Source organism: Adelges cooleyi, unplaced genomic scaffold (assembly GCF_023614345.1).
Source record: "Adelges cooleyi isolate 19-005CV unplaced genomic scaffold, UGA_ACOO_1.1 ACOO_flye_CR_arks_rails_tigmint_CR_PRNA_519, whole genome shotgun sequence".
Classification (NCBI taxonomy): domain Eukaryota; kingdom Metazoa; phylum Arthropoda; class Insecta; order Hemiptera; family Adelgidae; genus Adelges; species Adelges cooleyi.
Genome location: NW_026096208.1, coordinates 1040717 through 1058612, shown reverse-complemented (window position 1 = coordinate 1058612; position 17896 = coordinate 1040717). Strand labels below are relative to the sequence as shown.

General features: G+C 29.6%; 2 protein-coding genes across 2 annotated transcripts; one reads left to right on the top strand and one right to left on the bottom strand.

Moving 5' to 3' along the window:
• Nucleotides 1-1726: 1726 nt before the first annotated feature.
• LOC126842430 (BTB/POZ domain-containing protein 9-like) lies at nucleotides 1727-3468 on the bottom strand. Its single transcript, XM_050579443.1, has 6 exons — nucleotides 3231-3468; nucleotides 3045-3165; nucleotides 2694-2770; nucleotides 2223-2448; nucleotides 1887-2076; nucleotides 1727-1828 (listed from the first exon to the last, which is right to left on the bottom strand). Exons 1-6 carry the CDS (start codon nucleotides 3466-3468, stop codon nucleotides 1727-1729), a joined length of 954 nt encoding a protein of 317 aa, XP_050435400.1.
• Nucleotides 3469-14337: 10869 nt separating this feature from the next.
• LOC126842429 (BTB/POZ domain-containing protein 9-like) lies at nucleotides 14338-15924 on the top strand. Its single transcript, XM_050579442.1, has 6 exons — nucleotides 14338-14362; nucleotides 14429-14555; nucleotides 14755-14984; nucleotides 15074-15263; nucleotides 15551-15743; nucleotides 15805-15924. Exons 1-6 carry the CDS (start codon nucleotides 14338-14340, stop codon nucleotides 15883-15885), a joined length of 846 nt encoding a protein of 281 aa, XP_050435399.1. The 3' UTR covers nucleotides 15886-15924.
• The last annotated feature ends 1972 nt before the right edge of the window (nucleotides 15925-17896 follow it).

The following is a 17896-nucleotide window of genomic DNA, read 5'->3' as shown; positions in this document are numbered from 1 at the left end:
TTTATTTGTTTTTTGGTAAAATATACGCTATCCGCGTGAACACAGTTTTCCGGCAATTAAAATAAAACCTGTAGTGCCGAATTTGTTTTACGTTTAATATGTTATGAATACATATGAGTTCTAACTACTGACAAATTTTCGGTTTAAGAGTCTTAAAATTACGGCTAAAAAACTAAAAAAACAAAAAAAAAATGAAACCCCCCCAGGGGGATGGGAAATGGGTTTAATTTAAATTTGATACAACTGACGTGCGCGGGCATACCAAATAAATATTTCTTATAAATTTCAACTCGATCCGACTATTTTTCTTGAAACTATAGCCAGTAAAAGTTCTAACTTAAGAACTCGTACGGTTTTTTTTTTGTTTTTTCAAATTTCATCTGTGAAGAAGTAATTTTTTTCAACTTTTACCGCCCCAAATACCAACTAGATGAAATTTGTGATTTAAAAAGTTGCTACTCGAAGGAATTGGTCCAGTATTAAAAAAGTTACAGTGTATACAGATAAAAAAAAAACACACATCAGAGTAAAACCTACACCTTCGCCTGCATCGAAGCTAAAATTCATCAAATCATTAAAACAATTTTATGTAGATCTTAGTGATTTTATCCGAGAAGACTAGTACAGTAGAGTATAGGCATAATGTAATCAAAGCAATGAGGAATCGGAGAGGTCACAGGTGTACAGGAATTATTATTAATTAAAGTGATAAAATTGAATAAAATCACTTTCAAATAAACGCTTTGATGGTCATTTGTAAATACAGTTAGTTTGGACTGTACTGGCTTGAAAATTCTAACTACCGATTCGTATCAAAGCGTTTTTTCGAAAGTGATTTTATCACTTTCAGATTTAAAAAGTCCTGTAAACCTGTGACCTCCCCGTTCCCACTATGCCCCCACCCAACTATGCTCCGTCCCCACTATCCCCCAACCCCACTGTACTGTTTTTTTTTTTTAAGATTTTAGGTGTTTTTGATAAAATATACGCAATCTGCGAAAACACAGTTTTCCGGCAATTAAAAAAAAAAAGTATTGCTGAATTTGTTTTCAGTTTAATATGTTATGAATACATATGAGTTCTAACTACTGACCAATTCTCATTTTATAGGTCCTAAAATTACGACTAAAAAAATAACAAAAATATGAAACCCCCCTAGAGGGGTGTGAAATGGGTCTCATTTAAATTTGATACAACTGACGTGTGCAAGCATACCAAATAAATATTTCTTATATGATTCAACTAGATCCGACTTTTTTCTCGAAATTATAGCCGGTAAAAGTTCTGACTTAAAAACTCGTACGGTTTTTTTGTTTTTTCAAATATCGACTGTACAGAAGTAAACTTTTTCCACTTTTACCCCCCCCCTCCCACCCCAAAGTACTAACTAGATGAAATTAATGATTTATAATGTTGCTACTTGAAGGAATTGGTTCATAAAAAAGTTACTAAAAATTATATATAGTCCTATGTCAACATTACATTAAATGCTTTTTATATTTATAATGCATTAAAAACTCAAAGAACCTACTGATAACGCAGTTAAATGGATAATATTTTATTTATATATATTTTTTTTTGTGCATAATTAACTAATAATAGTAATAATTCAATTGAATATATATATTTAATAAATAAGCAATAAAATTGATAGTAACCTATAACAATAATATGTAAAAGAACCCATTAGTTCACATTGAAGTTGGCCTTCGGGCGAATGGTGGTGCTATTTCCGATTTAATAGCCACGGTATCGACTTCCACGGTTTTTTGATGATGAAAGCTAGCGATACTTGAGCGGGTGCCTCCAAATATTTTAAATTAAAAGTCTACAAAAAAAAGTTTTTTAATAATGTCTAAAAAACATTCTTAGATCAATTATATTACTTTGTCAGGACATGAAGTGTGAACGCCAGTAACACGTATATACACTACCAGCCTTTGTTCAAATTGCAACAACTGCCACGATTGGCACGATTTATTAGATTTATCTATAATCAAGAACCAATCTTCATGATTGACTGAAACATGAACAGTGTAACCGTAGGTAAACTTTTGGTGGTCCCAAAGCAGCATCCTATAAATAATGACAATACTAATATAATCTTAATCTTATTGCCACAGTTGACCTAAAATTATTATTAAATATATTTCAGGCACAAAAAATATTATAACTAAAAAATAGAAACCAAAGTAAAAAGTAAATATTCTGTAAACGATTACCTCATTGAACTTAGCAAATACGGTTGTGCGAGTTGAACCTCTATGCACCCCAATTCCAGGTCGTGATATGTATATCCACGATCCAAAAGTAAATTTTTATAGTCATCGTACAAAATGGCGTTTTGAATCTTATCGGGCAATGTCTCTACTACTTTGATAGTCCAATGTGGATATCCATTGGTTACAGTGGCATCCATAGATGATGAAGCAACATTGTACTTTGGAGCTAATAGATTAAAATCAGTTAATTAAACAAATAAGTTCTTTTTATCTTATTTAAAGAATCAGTTAATTTAATGGAATCCATACCTAATAATCCGTTTTTGATTTCAACCAAGTGCATTTTATCCGTATTGTACATGACTTTTAAAATGTTAAAAGTACAAGTCTTATTACGAGAATTTTTGGTGCCAACAATACGGATGTATCTCACATATATTCGGTTAATCCACAAGCGTTGAATTGACCGACAATCGTAATTTGAATGATCAATCACACGAAACCAACTGTACTTAGCTATTGATACTTCAATATAATAGGAGTAAGTGCTGAAATATAAAAGAATTTAAATAAATGAATACCTGTGTAATTTTTTTATCTTTAAAGAAGTCAAAAATCAAATAATAAATTTAAATAATTGTTGTGCAAAATAGATAAAAAAAATTGTTATAAGTCGGTGCATTTACAATTTTTTTTATTCATGAATAAATTAAATTAACAACTATTAAAATAAATCGTGAAAAAAATAAATTTTAACTTTATTGGTATTCAAACAATATAATAATAAATCTTTGATTAGAATATTCTTAAATAAAGACACACCAAGAACATAATTCCATTTCGATATAGTTTATATTCACTGGATGATCCAGCACGATCATGGTACCGCCGTCAATTTGAGAAACCTCTATCAAATTTTCTTGAGCGAAATTCACATTTGGTTCTAAAGAATAACGTAGTTGTTACTAACAAAGTTTGTTTAACACATTATATTGCCATTGGACTTACCTAATCGTCCTCGATCATTTAATGTTTGTGTAAGGGACTTCTTTATGACATCTAAAATATTTCTATCCGAACGAACCAGCTTAGATCGCCTAACTTCAGACAGTTCTTTTTCATCCATAAGCTGATATCTGATGGCCGATAAAATGTTGGTTTTTTCGTTAGGACCTAGTTTGTCTTGGTTGTCTTTAATCCACTGACTAACCGCACGGAATATATCCAATTCTTTAACATACGCCATGTTACGATTGAGAATAAGAATTAATGCTTCCTAAAAATAATATTACTGTCACAATTATTTAGCTAACAAGAGCAATACTGATTTTTTACTATAAAATATAATTACGGCCGACAAAATGCGAGACTCTTTAGATTGCAAAACGTCCAAAGGTTGTGTGCCAATAAAATTGATTGATGCGTCTTCGAGTTCTTTGAGTTGATAGTAAGAAGCCACAGCAAAGAACGAACATACATTGTGTACATCGATGTTATTACACACGTACTCGGACAGTGAAAATTGTAAGTTTATAAAACGCCATAGATTCGAGAGAATTAATAACTCCAAAATGACGTTAATCTAATTCATAAAAAATACATAATATATATATATATATATATATTCGACAAATCCTTTTCTATAAAATATATTTATATTCTAAATATATACATTACAAGTTACCTCTAGAACACTTAAATTCATTTTACCGAAATAAATATATTTAAGAAGTTCTTTAATTGATGTTGGTGATCCTTCATTTATTGACACCTCCTTTGTATAAGTTTCTATATGTCCGTTACACAGTAATGCACTAAAAAAGTTATCTTATATTAGCATAAAAAAATGCGTTGGATGTGCAACAACCAGTAAGGCACATTGTATGGGCTACTCAATTTACTTTTAATTTGTTTGAGTATGTTAGATTATAATGAATAGCTAAATATAAGTCATACAATCAGTTTGCATAATTTCTAAATCACTTGTTTACTTGCTTTACAAAAATATATTAATGTTGTCATAAATTAAGAAAGAAATTCAAGATGCAGCCGAAGAGACGATAGGTAGAAAACATCGATTAAAGAAACCGTGGTTCAATAAAATCTGCGAAGAAGCCATACAGAGGAGAAAGATCGCAAGAGCAATATGGTCTTCCACTAAAATTAGTCAATCTCATAACGGCAAGCGTCATGAATACGGAAATAAAAGTACAGGTAGGAAACTCCTTATCAACAGCAGCCCAAGTCAGAACAGGATTAAGACAAGGCGGTACAATATGGGCAATTTTATTTATTTTAGCACTGGAAAAAGTGGTCCAAAGCACTAGCTTCGAACAAAGAGGTGTACAAATAGGTGAGACAAAGTTTGGTCTACTGGCGTACGTGGATAATTTAGTGCTATTGGCAGAAAATAAAGAAGAGCTCATTGAAACAAAACAAGAAATACTTGAGACAACAAAAAGAATTGGGTTAGAAATAAACGTGGAAAAAACAAAGTACATGATAGCTCAGAGGACGATTTTGCCGGAGGATAAACACACTCATCTTGAAGTAGGGGCTTATAAATTTAACAGAGTTCAGATGTTCAAGTAATTAGGTACACTTATAACTCAGAGTAGTGAAATACAAGAGGAGATAAAAACAAAAATACAGGCAGGCAATAGATGCTTTTTTGTATTGAACAAGCTGTATAAGTCAAGAATGTTGGCTAAGAGCCTTAAGGTACAACTGTACAGGATTCTTATTTGGCCAGTGGTGATGTATGGATGCGTAACTTGGACGCTTGGTAGACCAAGGTTGAGGTGGGAAGACCAGGTGTCAAAAAATGTGAAGCTGGTTGAACCGGATGCTGATTGGCAAGTCCTAGCACAAGATAGAGGGAAATGACATGGAATATGTTTGTCAGTTTGGTTTTAAAATCCGTCAACTACGATGAAAACAAAAAAATTATCATAAATATGTTTAAGTGGTAATAGTTCATAGTATCCATTTATATCAAGCAAGTAAACTAACAATTATAGATTACAAAACATTAAAAAATCTTAAGGCAATCGATGTTGCTGTTTTTTCAAAAACATCTAGGTTGGTTGATTAGGATATTAGTGAGCCTAACCTAACCGTAAAAATTAAAAAATATGCTTTTCTAAAAAATAGTAAAAAGGAAAAAAAAATGTACCATTAGAACAATTTACCAATCAATAAAAAAAGAGAATAATATGCTTAAAGATATTATTACCTGAAATAATCACTGCTCGAGGCTAACACAGCACGATGGGCGGGGAATCGTTCATTATCTAAAACTAAAACAACATCCGAAAACCTAAAATAAATATTAAAATATATTAGTAATATATTAGTAAGGATATAATGATATAAATTGAATGGCGTTAAGCAGAAAGCAACCAACCCAAAAAAATCGAGATTTTAGTTTACCTAGAGTAGTTTAATATAAACGCTACGTTTGTATGTCAAAATCAGATTCGTCTTGGTTATGAAGTAAGTTAATTAATCTATTAACAGTAATGTTATGGAGGGTTAGCTGGACACTGATAAATCTATCATTAATAATCAATTAGTGACGAAATTTATGTCTATACATACTAAAGTAATTCCTTCTATTGATAATTATAACTTGAATGTTGTTATAAGTTTTTAATTTTTCTATATTTTAACTTGACTGTACTACAATTTTAGCTCTACTAACATGTGATAATTAAAATAAACTTAGATAATTTAATTGTGTTAACGATACTGATAAAAATATTAAAAATAAGTTTAGTGATATTGTTGAAGCCCTAGGCAGCCTTCCTATATAATGTCATATACACGTTGGTCACACATATAATAGACGCTCCAAGAAAAACAATCTTCTTCTTTATATAATCAACTTTCTAAAGAACCAAACAATATATAAAAATCTATAATATTAAAGAAGTTAACGACACCAACGGAATAGGTTACTTCATTTGTCCTTGCAATCAAGAAGAATAATAGGTCTCGACCAAAAAAAATTGTATAAGCCATCAAAAATTCACATTATATTCTTCCTACTTTTAAAGTTATCAAAATTCAATTATCTAACGACAAATATTTTCCAACATTAGATGCCAACTCAGTTTCTTGGCAAGAAAATGGTATAGGAGAAATAGAAAACAAATTATTATTTACATTGAAATATAATGAAGATGAGAATAAAATGCAGTAAGAAAACTAATTATTTAAATTCTCCCATAGTTCTTAAACAGCATGAGGCAGTTAACAGATATGGTAGGAAATAGTAAAACTTAGAGATAGTGGTAATAGATTGGGGTGAGAAATATTATGTTGTATTCACACCGATCAAATTATAGCTGAAAAATTAATTCAATTGTAATTTAACGGGTTAATTTCCGATGAATTATTTTGGCCCAGATATTATGAAAACACTAAAATATTAGCCAGAAACTTGATATGTTTACTAGCCACCTTAGATACTAGCTTGTTAATATATTCTAAATTTATTCGATACTTCAACTAGAAATGAAAATGCTCTTTTGTGGTTGCAGACTCGGCTGAAAAACTTTTTTATATTTATTACTTTTTTTTTTTGTATGTGATAATTTTATATTTTATAATTAGTATGTTTTGTTTATAAAAATTATTTTTATTTACTAGCTAATTTTTTTTTTAAGGGCATGTTATAGTAGGCAACACTGTTACAACACTGTCATTATACATTTATTGTACAGGTGATTACACGGGTTAAGTGGTTAATACTAAATAAAATGTAGTGTTCTTAATAATCAAAAACAACCTGTCATTTACATCTAATGGAATCTTATAAAATTTCATAATACATACTCTTCATTTAAAAACAGATTGCGATCGAAACGACGACATTCGTCGGTCAAGAAGTGAGTGTGATCAATTTGCTCGTCACCGGCCGGATTTTCCGAAGACGATGGATTTTTGGTAGGACCAGAGTATGCTAAAATATAAAATTAATTTTACAAATGAATTTGTATTGTTTATTTACAGTATAAATTAGCGTCCAGCGGTTTGATTTAACATTTATTTTTGAAATGGTAAATTTTGACATTTTTAATGAGATAATAATAATAATTATATAGCACTAGTGCAGTAAAGTTTTATAATTGTAAAATAATTGAACAACTTTTCATTTATTTTTAAATATTGTTTTTTAGTTTTTCAAATGAAAAATAATAACAATAACTTAATTGCGTGTATGCAGTACGGTTTAATAATAAGTGTGAAATCATTTACCATTTTTTTAATTAATATAAAATTAAGGACAGAGACTACGAACTAACCTTCCGTTAAACTTGTTAAAATTATCAAATTAACCTCCACCAGAGCTTTTTAGCGCTTAACTTAGACATTATACCTAGTCAGCAAGGAGGTTTTGTGAAAGGATTAGTAAATCTTACTAGGCCATCTTTTATTGAAAAAATAGCAAATACCGTAGATAATTACCATAGTCGGGTTTAGAATATATCGCTAAAGATCATATGCTTCGATTATAAGAAGGCAATTATTTATGTAGATGCATAGATGCAATTGACACGATTAGCATAATAAAATAAATAAACACCATCGTATTATACGTGTTGAATTATCTATGAATATTATACGAAACGAGAAAATATTGTTTTAATAAAATAGCACACAATATTTTAGCACACGTGATAGTGTTTTTCATAGCAAGAAATATGTACACAACTGGTGTGCGTTCTTGGTGCGAGGCCCTGGTGAATTTGATTGTGCAGTAGCAAAATGTATAGGCAAAGTTTATTATTGTATTTTCAATTCATGTAACCATATTGTAGTGTATAAAACGGGACTATCTGTTTTCAGTAAAAAAAACGGGGGCCAAAAAAGGTGAACTATGATTTTTTTTTCTAGAAAAAAATTTATCGAGAAAAAAAAATTCTATCCGAAGCTTCTTTGAATACAAGAATTGTTTCCTGTTTAACAAATAGATTATTAAATTGTCTTATAAAAAAAATTACTTTTGTTAATGGTATATAACCCTGTTCCACCCCTGTAAATACGACACTAGTTTAAATTTATCATGGTTATTTATATGTATGTGTTTTCTTCTTCTCTATCGGTAATGCTACAGGCGCCTTTAAAACAATTTACCACTTGCTATTGAAAGAAGGTTTATTTATTCCCTTAAGATAAAGATAGTGCATCATGGATATGTTTTTGGTACTTGGAGGCATACTTTATGGTACGGGAAGACGAATATATGATACATATCATGTCAGTACAGTATCATCTGTTGTGCAGTTAACACGTATTTTACCGCGATAATCTAGAGCCTACTTTTTTCTTTAATACCTTATTTTATTCTATCTCATTATGCCTTAAAGTGATACTCCTATAAAAAAAACGGTTTCCTCAGCTAACGTGGTAGCCATTTGTGTCCGTAAAAGCCTAATAACAGGTATTATTACCACTCCTCACGATAACATTGAACAACTGTTTGTATCTGTTACCGGGAGTGGGAAACATAAGTATATTCTCGCAACTTGCTATATTCTGCCGGCTAGCTCGGTCAGTGTTTATTCTGCCCATGCCGAGTCCGTTGAATATATTTTAACGAACGCTAGTGCTTATAAGACTATTATTTTGGTAGCCGAGTACAATCTACCAGGTGTCAAATTTTATAATGATGGAGTTGGACTAATATATAGTGGTATAAGGACAAGTAGTTCTGACGTGATTTTTGACAGCTATTCTTCCCAAAATATGTATCAACATAATTCAGTTCTTAATTTTAATGGTATATCCCTAGATCTACTGTTTTCAAACTCTAGTTCAGTTTTGATAAATCAAGCTCCAGATGTCTTAGTGCCTCTTGATCCTCATCATCCAGCACTTTCAATAGTCTGTAATAAAAATACTCCAGTTCAACATGTTTGGTAGCCCACTTGGTTCTATAATTTCAAATCAGGGGACTATATAGGTATGTCTTATTCACTAGCTATGGCAGATTGGTCGCCTTTATATTGTTGTGAAAATGTGAACGACGCCTTAGATATTTTTTATAGTTTGATTCTACAAAACATTGATATCTTTGTTCCCAAAGTATTTCCATATAAGTCATCTTATCCAAGTTGGTTCTCCAAGGAACTTCGAAGTTTAATACATTAAAAAGTTAAGCGCACAGGCTCTCAAGTAATTTATAATGAATTCTCGGGAACTAGAGCTAAGTGTAAATCTTTATCTAAGCAATGCTAGTCTAATTATTTAAATGTTCAAAAAAGTCTTATCCGTGATCATCAAGTACTTTTGGAAGTTTGTCAAAGATAAAAGGAAAAACGACTGATTACCAAATAGTATGGAACTAAATGGCAAATGGTCTGAAGATATAAATGATATAACTGAAATGTTTAGTGATTTTTTCTCCTCTAATTATGTCACTTCGGATAATCCAACTTTATTTAACTCCTATGAAGATTTTCATCTCAACATTTTGTCCTCTTATTCTTTTACCATTGCTGAGATATTTGATGCGTTAACAAAGCTTAACTTAATCACTAAATATGGACCAGATCTCGTTCCTGATATGGTTTATAATGCATGTTGCTATTCACTTTCTCGTCCAATACACTTCCTCTTCAACTTATCATTGTCCTTTGGGATCTTACCTAGTAGATGGAAGTCAAGTTTAATATAATAATGAATAACAATTTAATAATAATTTCTGCTGTTGCCAGAGGTAGTCGAGTTGATGCTGTGTTGTCACCTTTATTGTTTATAATATTTATGAATGACCTTCATATCAAATTAGCTTCAACTAGAGCATTCTACAGAGTGATTCTTTTATCATGGACCACTCAATATCTCATAAGGTTTAATAGGAAACTTTTTTTACTTATAGTTTTTATACAATATGATCTCAATTTTTCACAACGTTTTTTGTTTTAGTTGTAATTGTATACAAAATCTATCGCTGAGGATTAATTGTTTGGCATACAAAGAGGAAATTTATGTAAAATTGTATGAGTTATATTACGTACCTGAAATTGACCTTAAAATGATGAAAACTAAAAAATAACTAAACGACATCGTGCTATACTTGATAGTAATTAACTTTTTAAGTTCTCTATAAAACACCTAAAAACAAACCTTTGTTCAAAGTTATTGAAGACAGATTGAAATATAAATTTTTTGTAAATAACGAACCATCTTTTTTCATACTCGATAGCGTATATAAACATATAATTGTACTCATAATCTGAGTAAATACAAAAACATGTTATTGTTGTAAGTATTGCCAAATAATACACAAAGATTCGAAAATGACGTAAAAAATATACACCACGCTCACGCTTCATTGTTGATACTGAATTAAGACCAAACGTACCGACATAACTTGGCAATAAATATAGGACAGCAAGATTACAATTTATCCTATTAATTTAAGTAATATATTTAATTATTATTAAATACCTGGAGTTGACCATAAAAAAATAATAAAATCTAAAAATTACATCATTCTAGTGTTGTTTTATTATTGAAATATGTTGGGCGCTCTATAACCTAAACTTGTCTTAATATTTTTATAACCAATGTGACTATTTAGTTTTATTATGTGAGCTTACAATCGTTTTCCATACTTGATAATGTTAATAAACGATAAATTGTGTATACAATAACAAATAATAACAAATATTCTCAATTTTATCTGGTATTTTTCACGACTTTAAGAACTCTACCGACTTTTGAAACAAACTCATCCGAATTAAGTTAATAAAACATATTTATCATACATTTTGTATTATAAATATGCCAATAAATAAAGATGTGCTGTCTTTATAGTTTCAAAAGTTGATAATGTTTAGAGTACAATATTAAGCTGTAGTAATAGGATATACATGAAAATACTTGAGCAACAAACCGCATACGTATATAAAGATATTAATTCATCCCGGTGCCACTGTTATGTTAGAAATGTGTCGTAGTTAAGAAGCTTTGTATAACACTGTAGACAAATATAAAACTACCAGCTATCTGCTATCCTTACTATAAAATATAATAAAATATATATCCGAACTATATAATTATATGCAGGGTTATTCATTTAACGCAATGCACTCAATATATCCTTAACTGTTGTTATCCTAATTGTAATTTTGTAGATTTAATTTGTGTGCTTATGTTTTGTCAACTAAATGGATTTGCTGTACACTGTAAACAAATATTCTCAATTTTATCTGGTATTTTTCACGACTTTAAGAATTCTACCGACTTTTGAAACAAAGTCATCCAAATTATTTTAATAAAACATATTTATCATACATTTTGTATTATAAATATGCCAATAAATAACGATGTGTTGTCTCTATAGTTTCAAAGGTTGATAATGTTTAGAGTACAATGTTAAGCTGTAGTTTTAGGATACACTGTAATTTATAGATATCGTTTCTTACAAGTTTTATGATATAATAGTGTGTGTTTACTCGCGGTTTTTTAGTAATTTTATTTACAATTAATAAAGAGTATAATATACTTGTGTGTAGTTTTGCAATGTTAGTACATTACTTGCGTAATAAACTGTTATTAAATAATGTATAAAACATAAATCGTTTTGGAGAATAAAAAATATTCTGTGGCCTATTTCGTTTTGCTCTAAAACTGCGCCCAGTTTTTAATGTACGTACATAATCATATTATAATATAATATTAATATGTAGAAGAATACTCTGCCGCTCATCTTTCATAGTAAAAAAGCTGTTTAGTAAAAACAAATAATTAATATAAACAAGTAGACCAGCGTCATTTTCATATATTTGTTTAATATATTTTACCATATGTGAACTAGATTATTCTTTTATGATACATCATATAAAGTATAGAAAATGTTGGTGCAGTATTTAAAAAAAAACATACACTCAATTGGCTCTCAATATCTTTTGACAATTATTTTTTTCAAAGTGTTTAAGTATTTGACAACATATTAAATTACGAAAATGTACAAGTCTCTTTTAGCCTTTATCGTCTTAACGTTTACTTCAGGTACATAATATGTTTTGTATTTCATAATAATTTTTAATCTTATAATTTAATAATTTTGCATAAGTTTATTGGAAGATGATGCCTCTTTTCCTTAATAATTTATTTGGAGTTGCTATTCAATACGATTGTCGTTTGTTCTTCTATTTTCTTCTTTACCATACCACTGATTATGGTAGAAACTATGTAGTTCATAAAATGTTGCTTTATCAATTACTTAATTTACTCACTAGTTCAACCAGTTCTAATTTGACTTATTGCTATCAAATCATTACATATGCGTTTATTTTATTTTATTATTATTTTTACTGTGCAATACAGTATACATTTTCAGTTGTGTGAAGTACGATGGGCAAGCCCATAATATTTTAATAATTCATTTAAACACGTTCGGATAATTAGCTGTTTTTTTAATTTTGTTTAGCATGTCTTGATCCTGTCGATTGTATGTGGCCCTCGCCTATGCCCGAAGAGCACAATAACGAGGAAATTGATCACAATCAAATATTGATCAGCGATATAAGCAATCTGTATCGGAACGACAGGTATGTGTTAATGTATTGGTTTTTATTGAATTTATTATTTTCAGTATAGGAGTTTTTAATAATTATAAATGATCTTATACACATTTTTATGATTTAATAAAAAATCGTGTTTATTTTAGGTATTCTGATGTTGTTTTAGTTGTCGGTGGAAATCGGTTGCACGCCAATCGTGATGTTTTAGCCTCACGCAGTTCATATTTTAGGTATTTAATTGTTTTCATCAAGTATACAACCTTAGTATTAATCTACGTTAATTCTTGGCCACTCGATGGACGCAAGGGTGGCCAGACACCAACAAAATCATATTACATATCAATTCAATATGATTTTTTCTCCTGATTTTAAATCTGAAATAATTTTAAATTAAAAAAAAAATGAACACCATTTATTGTACCCATAGAGCATCTTGAATGTCTCATTTGAAGCTCGGTAGAACTATACATTACACCTTGTATATGTATATATATATATATAAATATATATATATTTGTATTTTGTAAAAAATGTGTTATAGAAGCTATTTAGACTGATTTTAGCGTGTCTATTTCAAACGTATTTAGTAATGTTTCAATATTATCTAACTTACCGAGTCAAATCAGTGTTAGTATAGGACCGATAACAATTCAATTATGTAGTCGGTTAAGTTATACTTACAATACAATGGCAATACAGATTGTGGCACACATCATAATATGTGGCTTCGTCTAATACCGTGTAAACATTTTTAGCAAATTATTTTATGGAAAATATGCAGAAGCGAAAAATTCTGAGGTGCCAATTAAGGAAGGATCAGTAACCTCATTTACAATACTTCTAAAGTATATTTATACTGGGCAGATGAATTTAAGTGATCTAGAGGTAAAATATAATTGATTTACTATACCGCTATTCGGACGGTATAAACACTATTTTTTTAAAAACATGATGTGTTCATGTGTTTAGTTGACAAAAATGTTTTTATCAAAAACCGATAATACGAATAGGTAATTTTTTTTTAGCATGAAGTTATTGTAGAATTATTTAGAATTTCGGATTACTACGGTTTTCAAAAGTTACAATATTCACTGTCCGAGTATTTACGGAGTACCATTAGTATACACAATGTATGTTCGTTGTTTACTGTGGCACGACTTCATCAACAAAAAAAATTCACAAGCGACTTACTCGAATTTATTGAATCCAACGCTATGGATGTATTGCAATCTAAAGAATTTCTGTCTTTGTCGCCCGTAATATTTTTGTTTTAAATAGTATTGCTATAGTTAGCTGACAAGATGAGAAACAAACAATTTTTTTAGGTAGTCCTTCGAGAAATCCTCATTCGTGACACGTTTTATGCTAAAGAATTTGATTTATTCAGTGCGGTTAATCTCTGGATCCAAAAGAACGGAAAACACCTAGATCATGATGCAAAAACTAAAGTTTTATCTGCTGTCCGATGCTCGTTGATGAGTGATGAAGACCTGACGAAGGTTTCGGAATCACAACTGATTAGCTTAGATACAATTTCGGGTGCCAAACTATTAAGAAACACCGGGCTACCATATATGATTGGGTTTCGAGCAAAGCGAAGTATGTCTGCTGTACAGATAATTTTGATGTAATTAATATAATGGTTTTAATTATTTCAATTTTTAGAACCCAATGTAAATCTTGTTGAGGGTTCTTCGGTTGCGTATAGCAATAACAGCGGTACTTTGATAAGGTTGAGTCATCCATCAACCATAAACTATATCAAAATAAAATTACCTGATGAAGATTTAGCGTACGTTTTCAAATGATCAATTCTTTTAAAAAAAAACGGATACAATTCAAATATTTTTTTGAATCGAATATCATTCATTTGTTTTTATCACAAATACATTTTTTGCACGACAATATGTTTTTTTTTAATTTTTTTTATTATAACCAAAAATAAATGCACAGCAATTAGTTATATTCATTTGATACTTTTTGGATTACAGTTATTACATAGAAGTTTCAATGGGCGATAAAGATTGGATGAAGGTTATAGATTATTCAGATTATATTTGCCGTTCAGTTCAACGTTTGTGGGTTTATCCAATAGCAGTGTGGTATATTCGTATAGTATATATTCGAACCAAAAATACTGTTAATAAATCATGCAAATTTGTTGAAATCTCGTACAACACAAACAGACGTCACTTGGTGGAAATCGAAGATGGATTAGTTGGTGAGAACACCCAAAAATAAAAGCCTCGTTTTCTTAATAATATAAAACATATTAAATGTTTTTCTTATTAACCGTATTTAATCATTTAGCTCCAAAATACAATGTTGTTTTGTGGTATAAGAATGCAATTATAATCGAAGGGGAAAGTCGTTTTGACAATAATACGCTATTGGACCAATTAGATGAACGCGATGTGTATAGAAGATATACATGGCATAAGCTGGGATCGGGTTGTATATTGATTCAGCTACCACAACCTTTTATGCTTAGTTCAATCAGGTAATGGTTTAAGAAACTTGCCATTCTTTTACATCTTAATAATTTTCCTCTGTACTTATAGTGTAAACCCGTTAGGTAATTTTTACCTAAGGTACCATTTATATCTGGCAACTATTCTATACGTTTAGCTGCATTGAGCCACATTAATGTCTAGCTAACTCATTTGTTAACGGCTAAATGAATGTGATTATTCAATTTCATATCAGCAACATTTGTTTAAATTTAGGTTCTTACGATTAGATCTAAAATTTAGAGAGTATTACCGATATTAATGCCATATTTTGCAGGATGTTGCTGGAAATCGATCCAGACGAGTTAGTGTTCTTCAAGTACACTATTGAAGTATCAGTAAATAACAAAGAATGGAAAATGGTCGCAAATAAAACTAAAAAGGAGACACAATCAATGCAGTTGTTGAACTTTGATCCTACCCCGATAGTGTTTATCCGAATTACTGGCGTTCACTGTTCAGATGGCGATGTTAGTTAAAATTAATCTAAGAGCGTTTTATTTAACTATTGATAACTCTTTTATGCTGTAGGAGTTTCGTTGTGTATATTTGGAGGCTCCCATCAAAATAAAATTAGATTCCGACGATGACAGTGACGAAACAGATGCATAAAGTTAAAGCTCCAGTCAAAAACCAAATTCGTAGTGGAAGCAAATGTTTGATTCCATTTGCACTAACTAAGATTGACATATATATCCAACACCTATTTTATTGCATTTGTCATTGTTATATTATTTGTATTCCTTTGAAATAAATGAATTTCGTTTTATTTTGTGTTTGAAAATACATTTTTTTCGCATTGTGTATTTTAATCTGTTAAATTTGTTTATACTTATTTTTACTTGTCAAGCTTTGCTGGGTTTTAGGAGTTTTTTTTCAAAAATAATTACTTAATGAAGTGAACGAGTAATACGAGGTGAATTAAGAGTAAGGAATGGTGAAAATAAAAAATTATTAAGCATATTTATATAATTATAAATGAATAGATGATTTTCGGTTAACAGTTTTAGTGTTTGGTAAAATTAACAATGACATAACTCAACATGGTGTCAGGTGTAAGTCCGTGTATTCTTGTTTTATGTTCGTTGTTGAATTAACAACAGTGTTAATATGTGATTACCAAGGCAATTTATCACCTCTTTCTTAGAAAGGTAATTTTTTTATAAATAAGAAAAAATAAATACAAGAATTTGATATTTATCCTACTGCCAGTAAATATAACACAATGAGTGAATTTAGAAAAGCATCTATCGTCATTTGTTTTTTTGGTAAACTGTCTCATAAAAGGCGCAATTCATTGTAAAAGATATTGCTTGCATTAAATTTAAGCTGTAAATAATTGGACTAGTAAAAATGGGTTTGTATATTATTATTTAATTGTTTATTAAAAAATTATTATTATTAAAATTCATCGAAGTTGAAGTAAGTCATATTTACCCCTCGTCCCCCGGCAGATGGCAATGTCATTTTTTTTTACACACAGGACCTAACAAATACATAAACTCTTATACTAAACTGGGTAATTAAATATAAAAACTATTGACTTTCCGACATATTTTAATATTAGAATATTTAAACAATATTAAAGTGTTTTAAATGTTTAATATTAAAGTGGAACCGATTAGGGTTGATCTTCTCTTTATAATAATTTGCTGAAGTGTTTTCCCATTCATCATTAACTAGAACGTAAAACTGTTTTTCAGATACATGTTGATTTTATGAATACAGACCATTATAGGAATACACGAAGATCCATCTAATGACACTCAATTTCTCAAAAAATAATAATATTATCAAAATTCTGTTTTCCTTATATTTATACATATTTTACTATTTTTTCAATACGTTGAAAATGTTTACCTTCATCCCATACATAAAAACAGGTATAAATCTGTTTTTTTAAAACTATTTTGCGCTTCAAAAACAAATCTTTACTAAACTCAAACTCAAAATGGTGTATTAAATTTAAAAAGAACGCAAAGTTCAAATTCAAAGAATTCTAGACTTTTGCTATAGTTGGAAAAATTAGCGACTATTTAATTAGTAAGACTTGTAATTATTTATAGTATAAAATCATATTCAATTATGTTAAAAAAAAAAAACATGGACGAGATGTACAATGCTGACAAAATGTCTGCGACAAGCCTTTTGGGCTATTTCAAACAATATTCTATATACAACATAAAAATATTTATGTGCGTACACAAAAAACCGTACACAAATTGTATACACAGATTTTCGTTTATCAACGTTAGTCTGTATGTATGAAAACATATCGTACGCTACTATAATAAAGTTTTATATTTCAATTTGTTTTCAACATCTAAAGACAAAGTTTTTTTTAAAGTGTTTCAAAAAGTATACAACATTTGATATTATACTACACATAACTTAATACGACAATGATTTCTTTTTTAATATTTATTATTCTATTGTCAACTTCAGGTAAGTAATTTATTTAATTAATACATAAAAAAACTTTTTCTTTATAATTTGATCGCAGCAATCTCTAAGCGTTATTATTACTCAAGATGTATAATACCTTCATGATTACTAAAAATCTTTTAGACAACGCTGGTATCCCTACTAAATTAAAACTAGAACACAAAAAAAACCTTTAATA

Bases quoted from the DNA above. Each gene is read 5' to 3' on its own strand.
- LOC126842430 (XM_050579443.1), bottom strand. From the start codon at position 3,468: ATGGCGTATGTTAAAGAATTGGATATATTCCGTGCGGTTAGTCAGTGG. The intron at 2,771-3,044 runs GTGTGTCTTTAT...TTTATATTTCAG, and splicing joins GAAATGGAATTATGTTCTTG to CACTTACTCCTATTATATTG. The intron at 2,077-2,222 runs GTAATCGTTTAC...CATTATTTATAG, and splicing joins TATTTGCTAAGTTCAATGAG to GATGCTGCTTTGGGACCACC.
- LOC126842429 (XM_050579442.1), top strand. From the start codon at position 14,338: ATGATTGGGTTTCGAGCAAAGCGAA. The intron at 14,363-14,428 runs GTATGTCTGCTG...TTCAATTTTTAG, and splicing joins TGGGTTTCGAGCAAAGCGAA to AACCCAATGTAAATCTTGTT. The intron at 14,556-14,754 runs GTACGTTTTCAA...TTTGGATTACAG, and splicing joins TTACCTGATGAAGATTTAGC to TTATTACATAGAAGTTTCAA.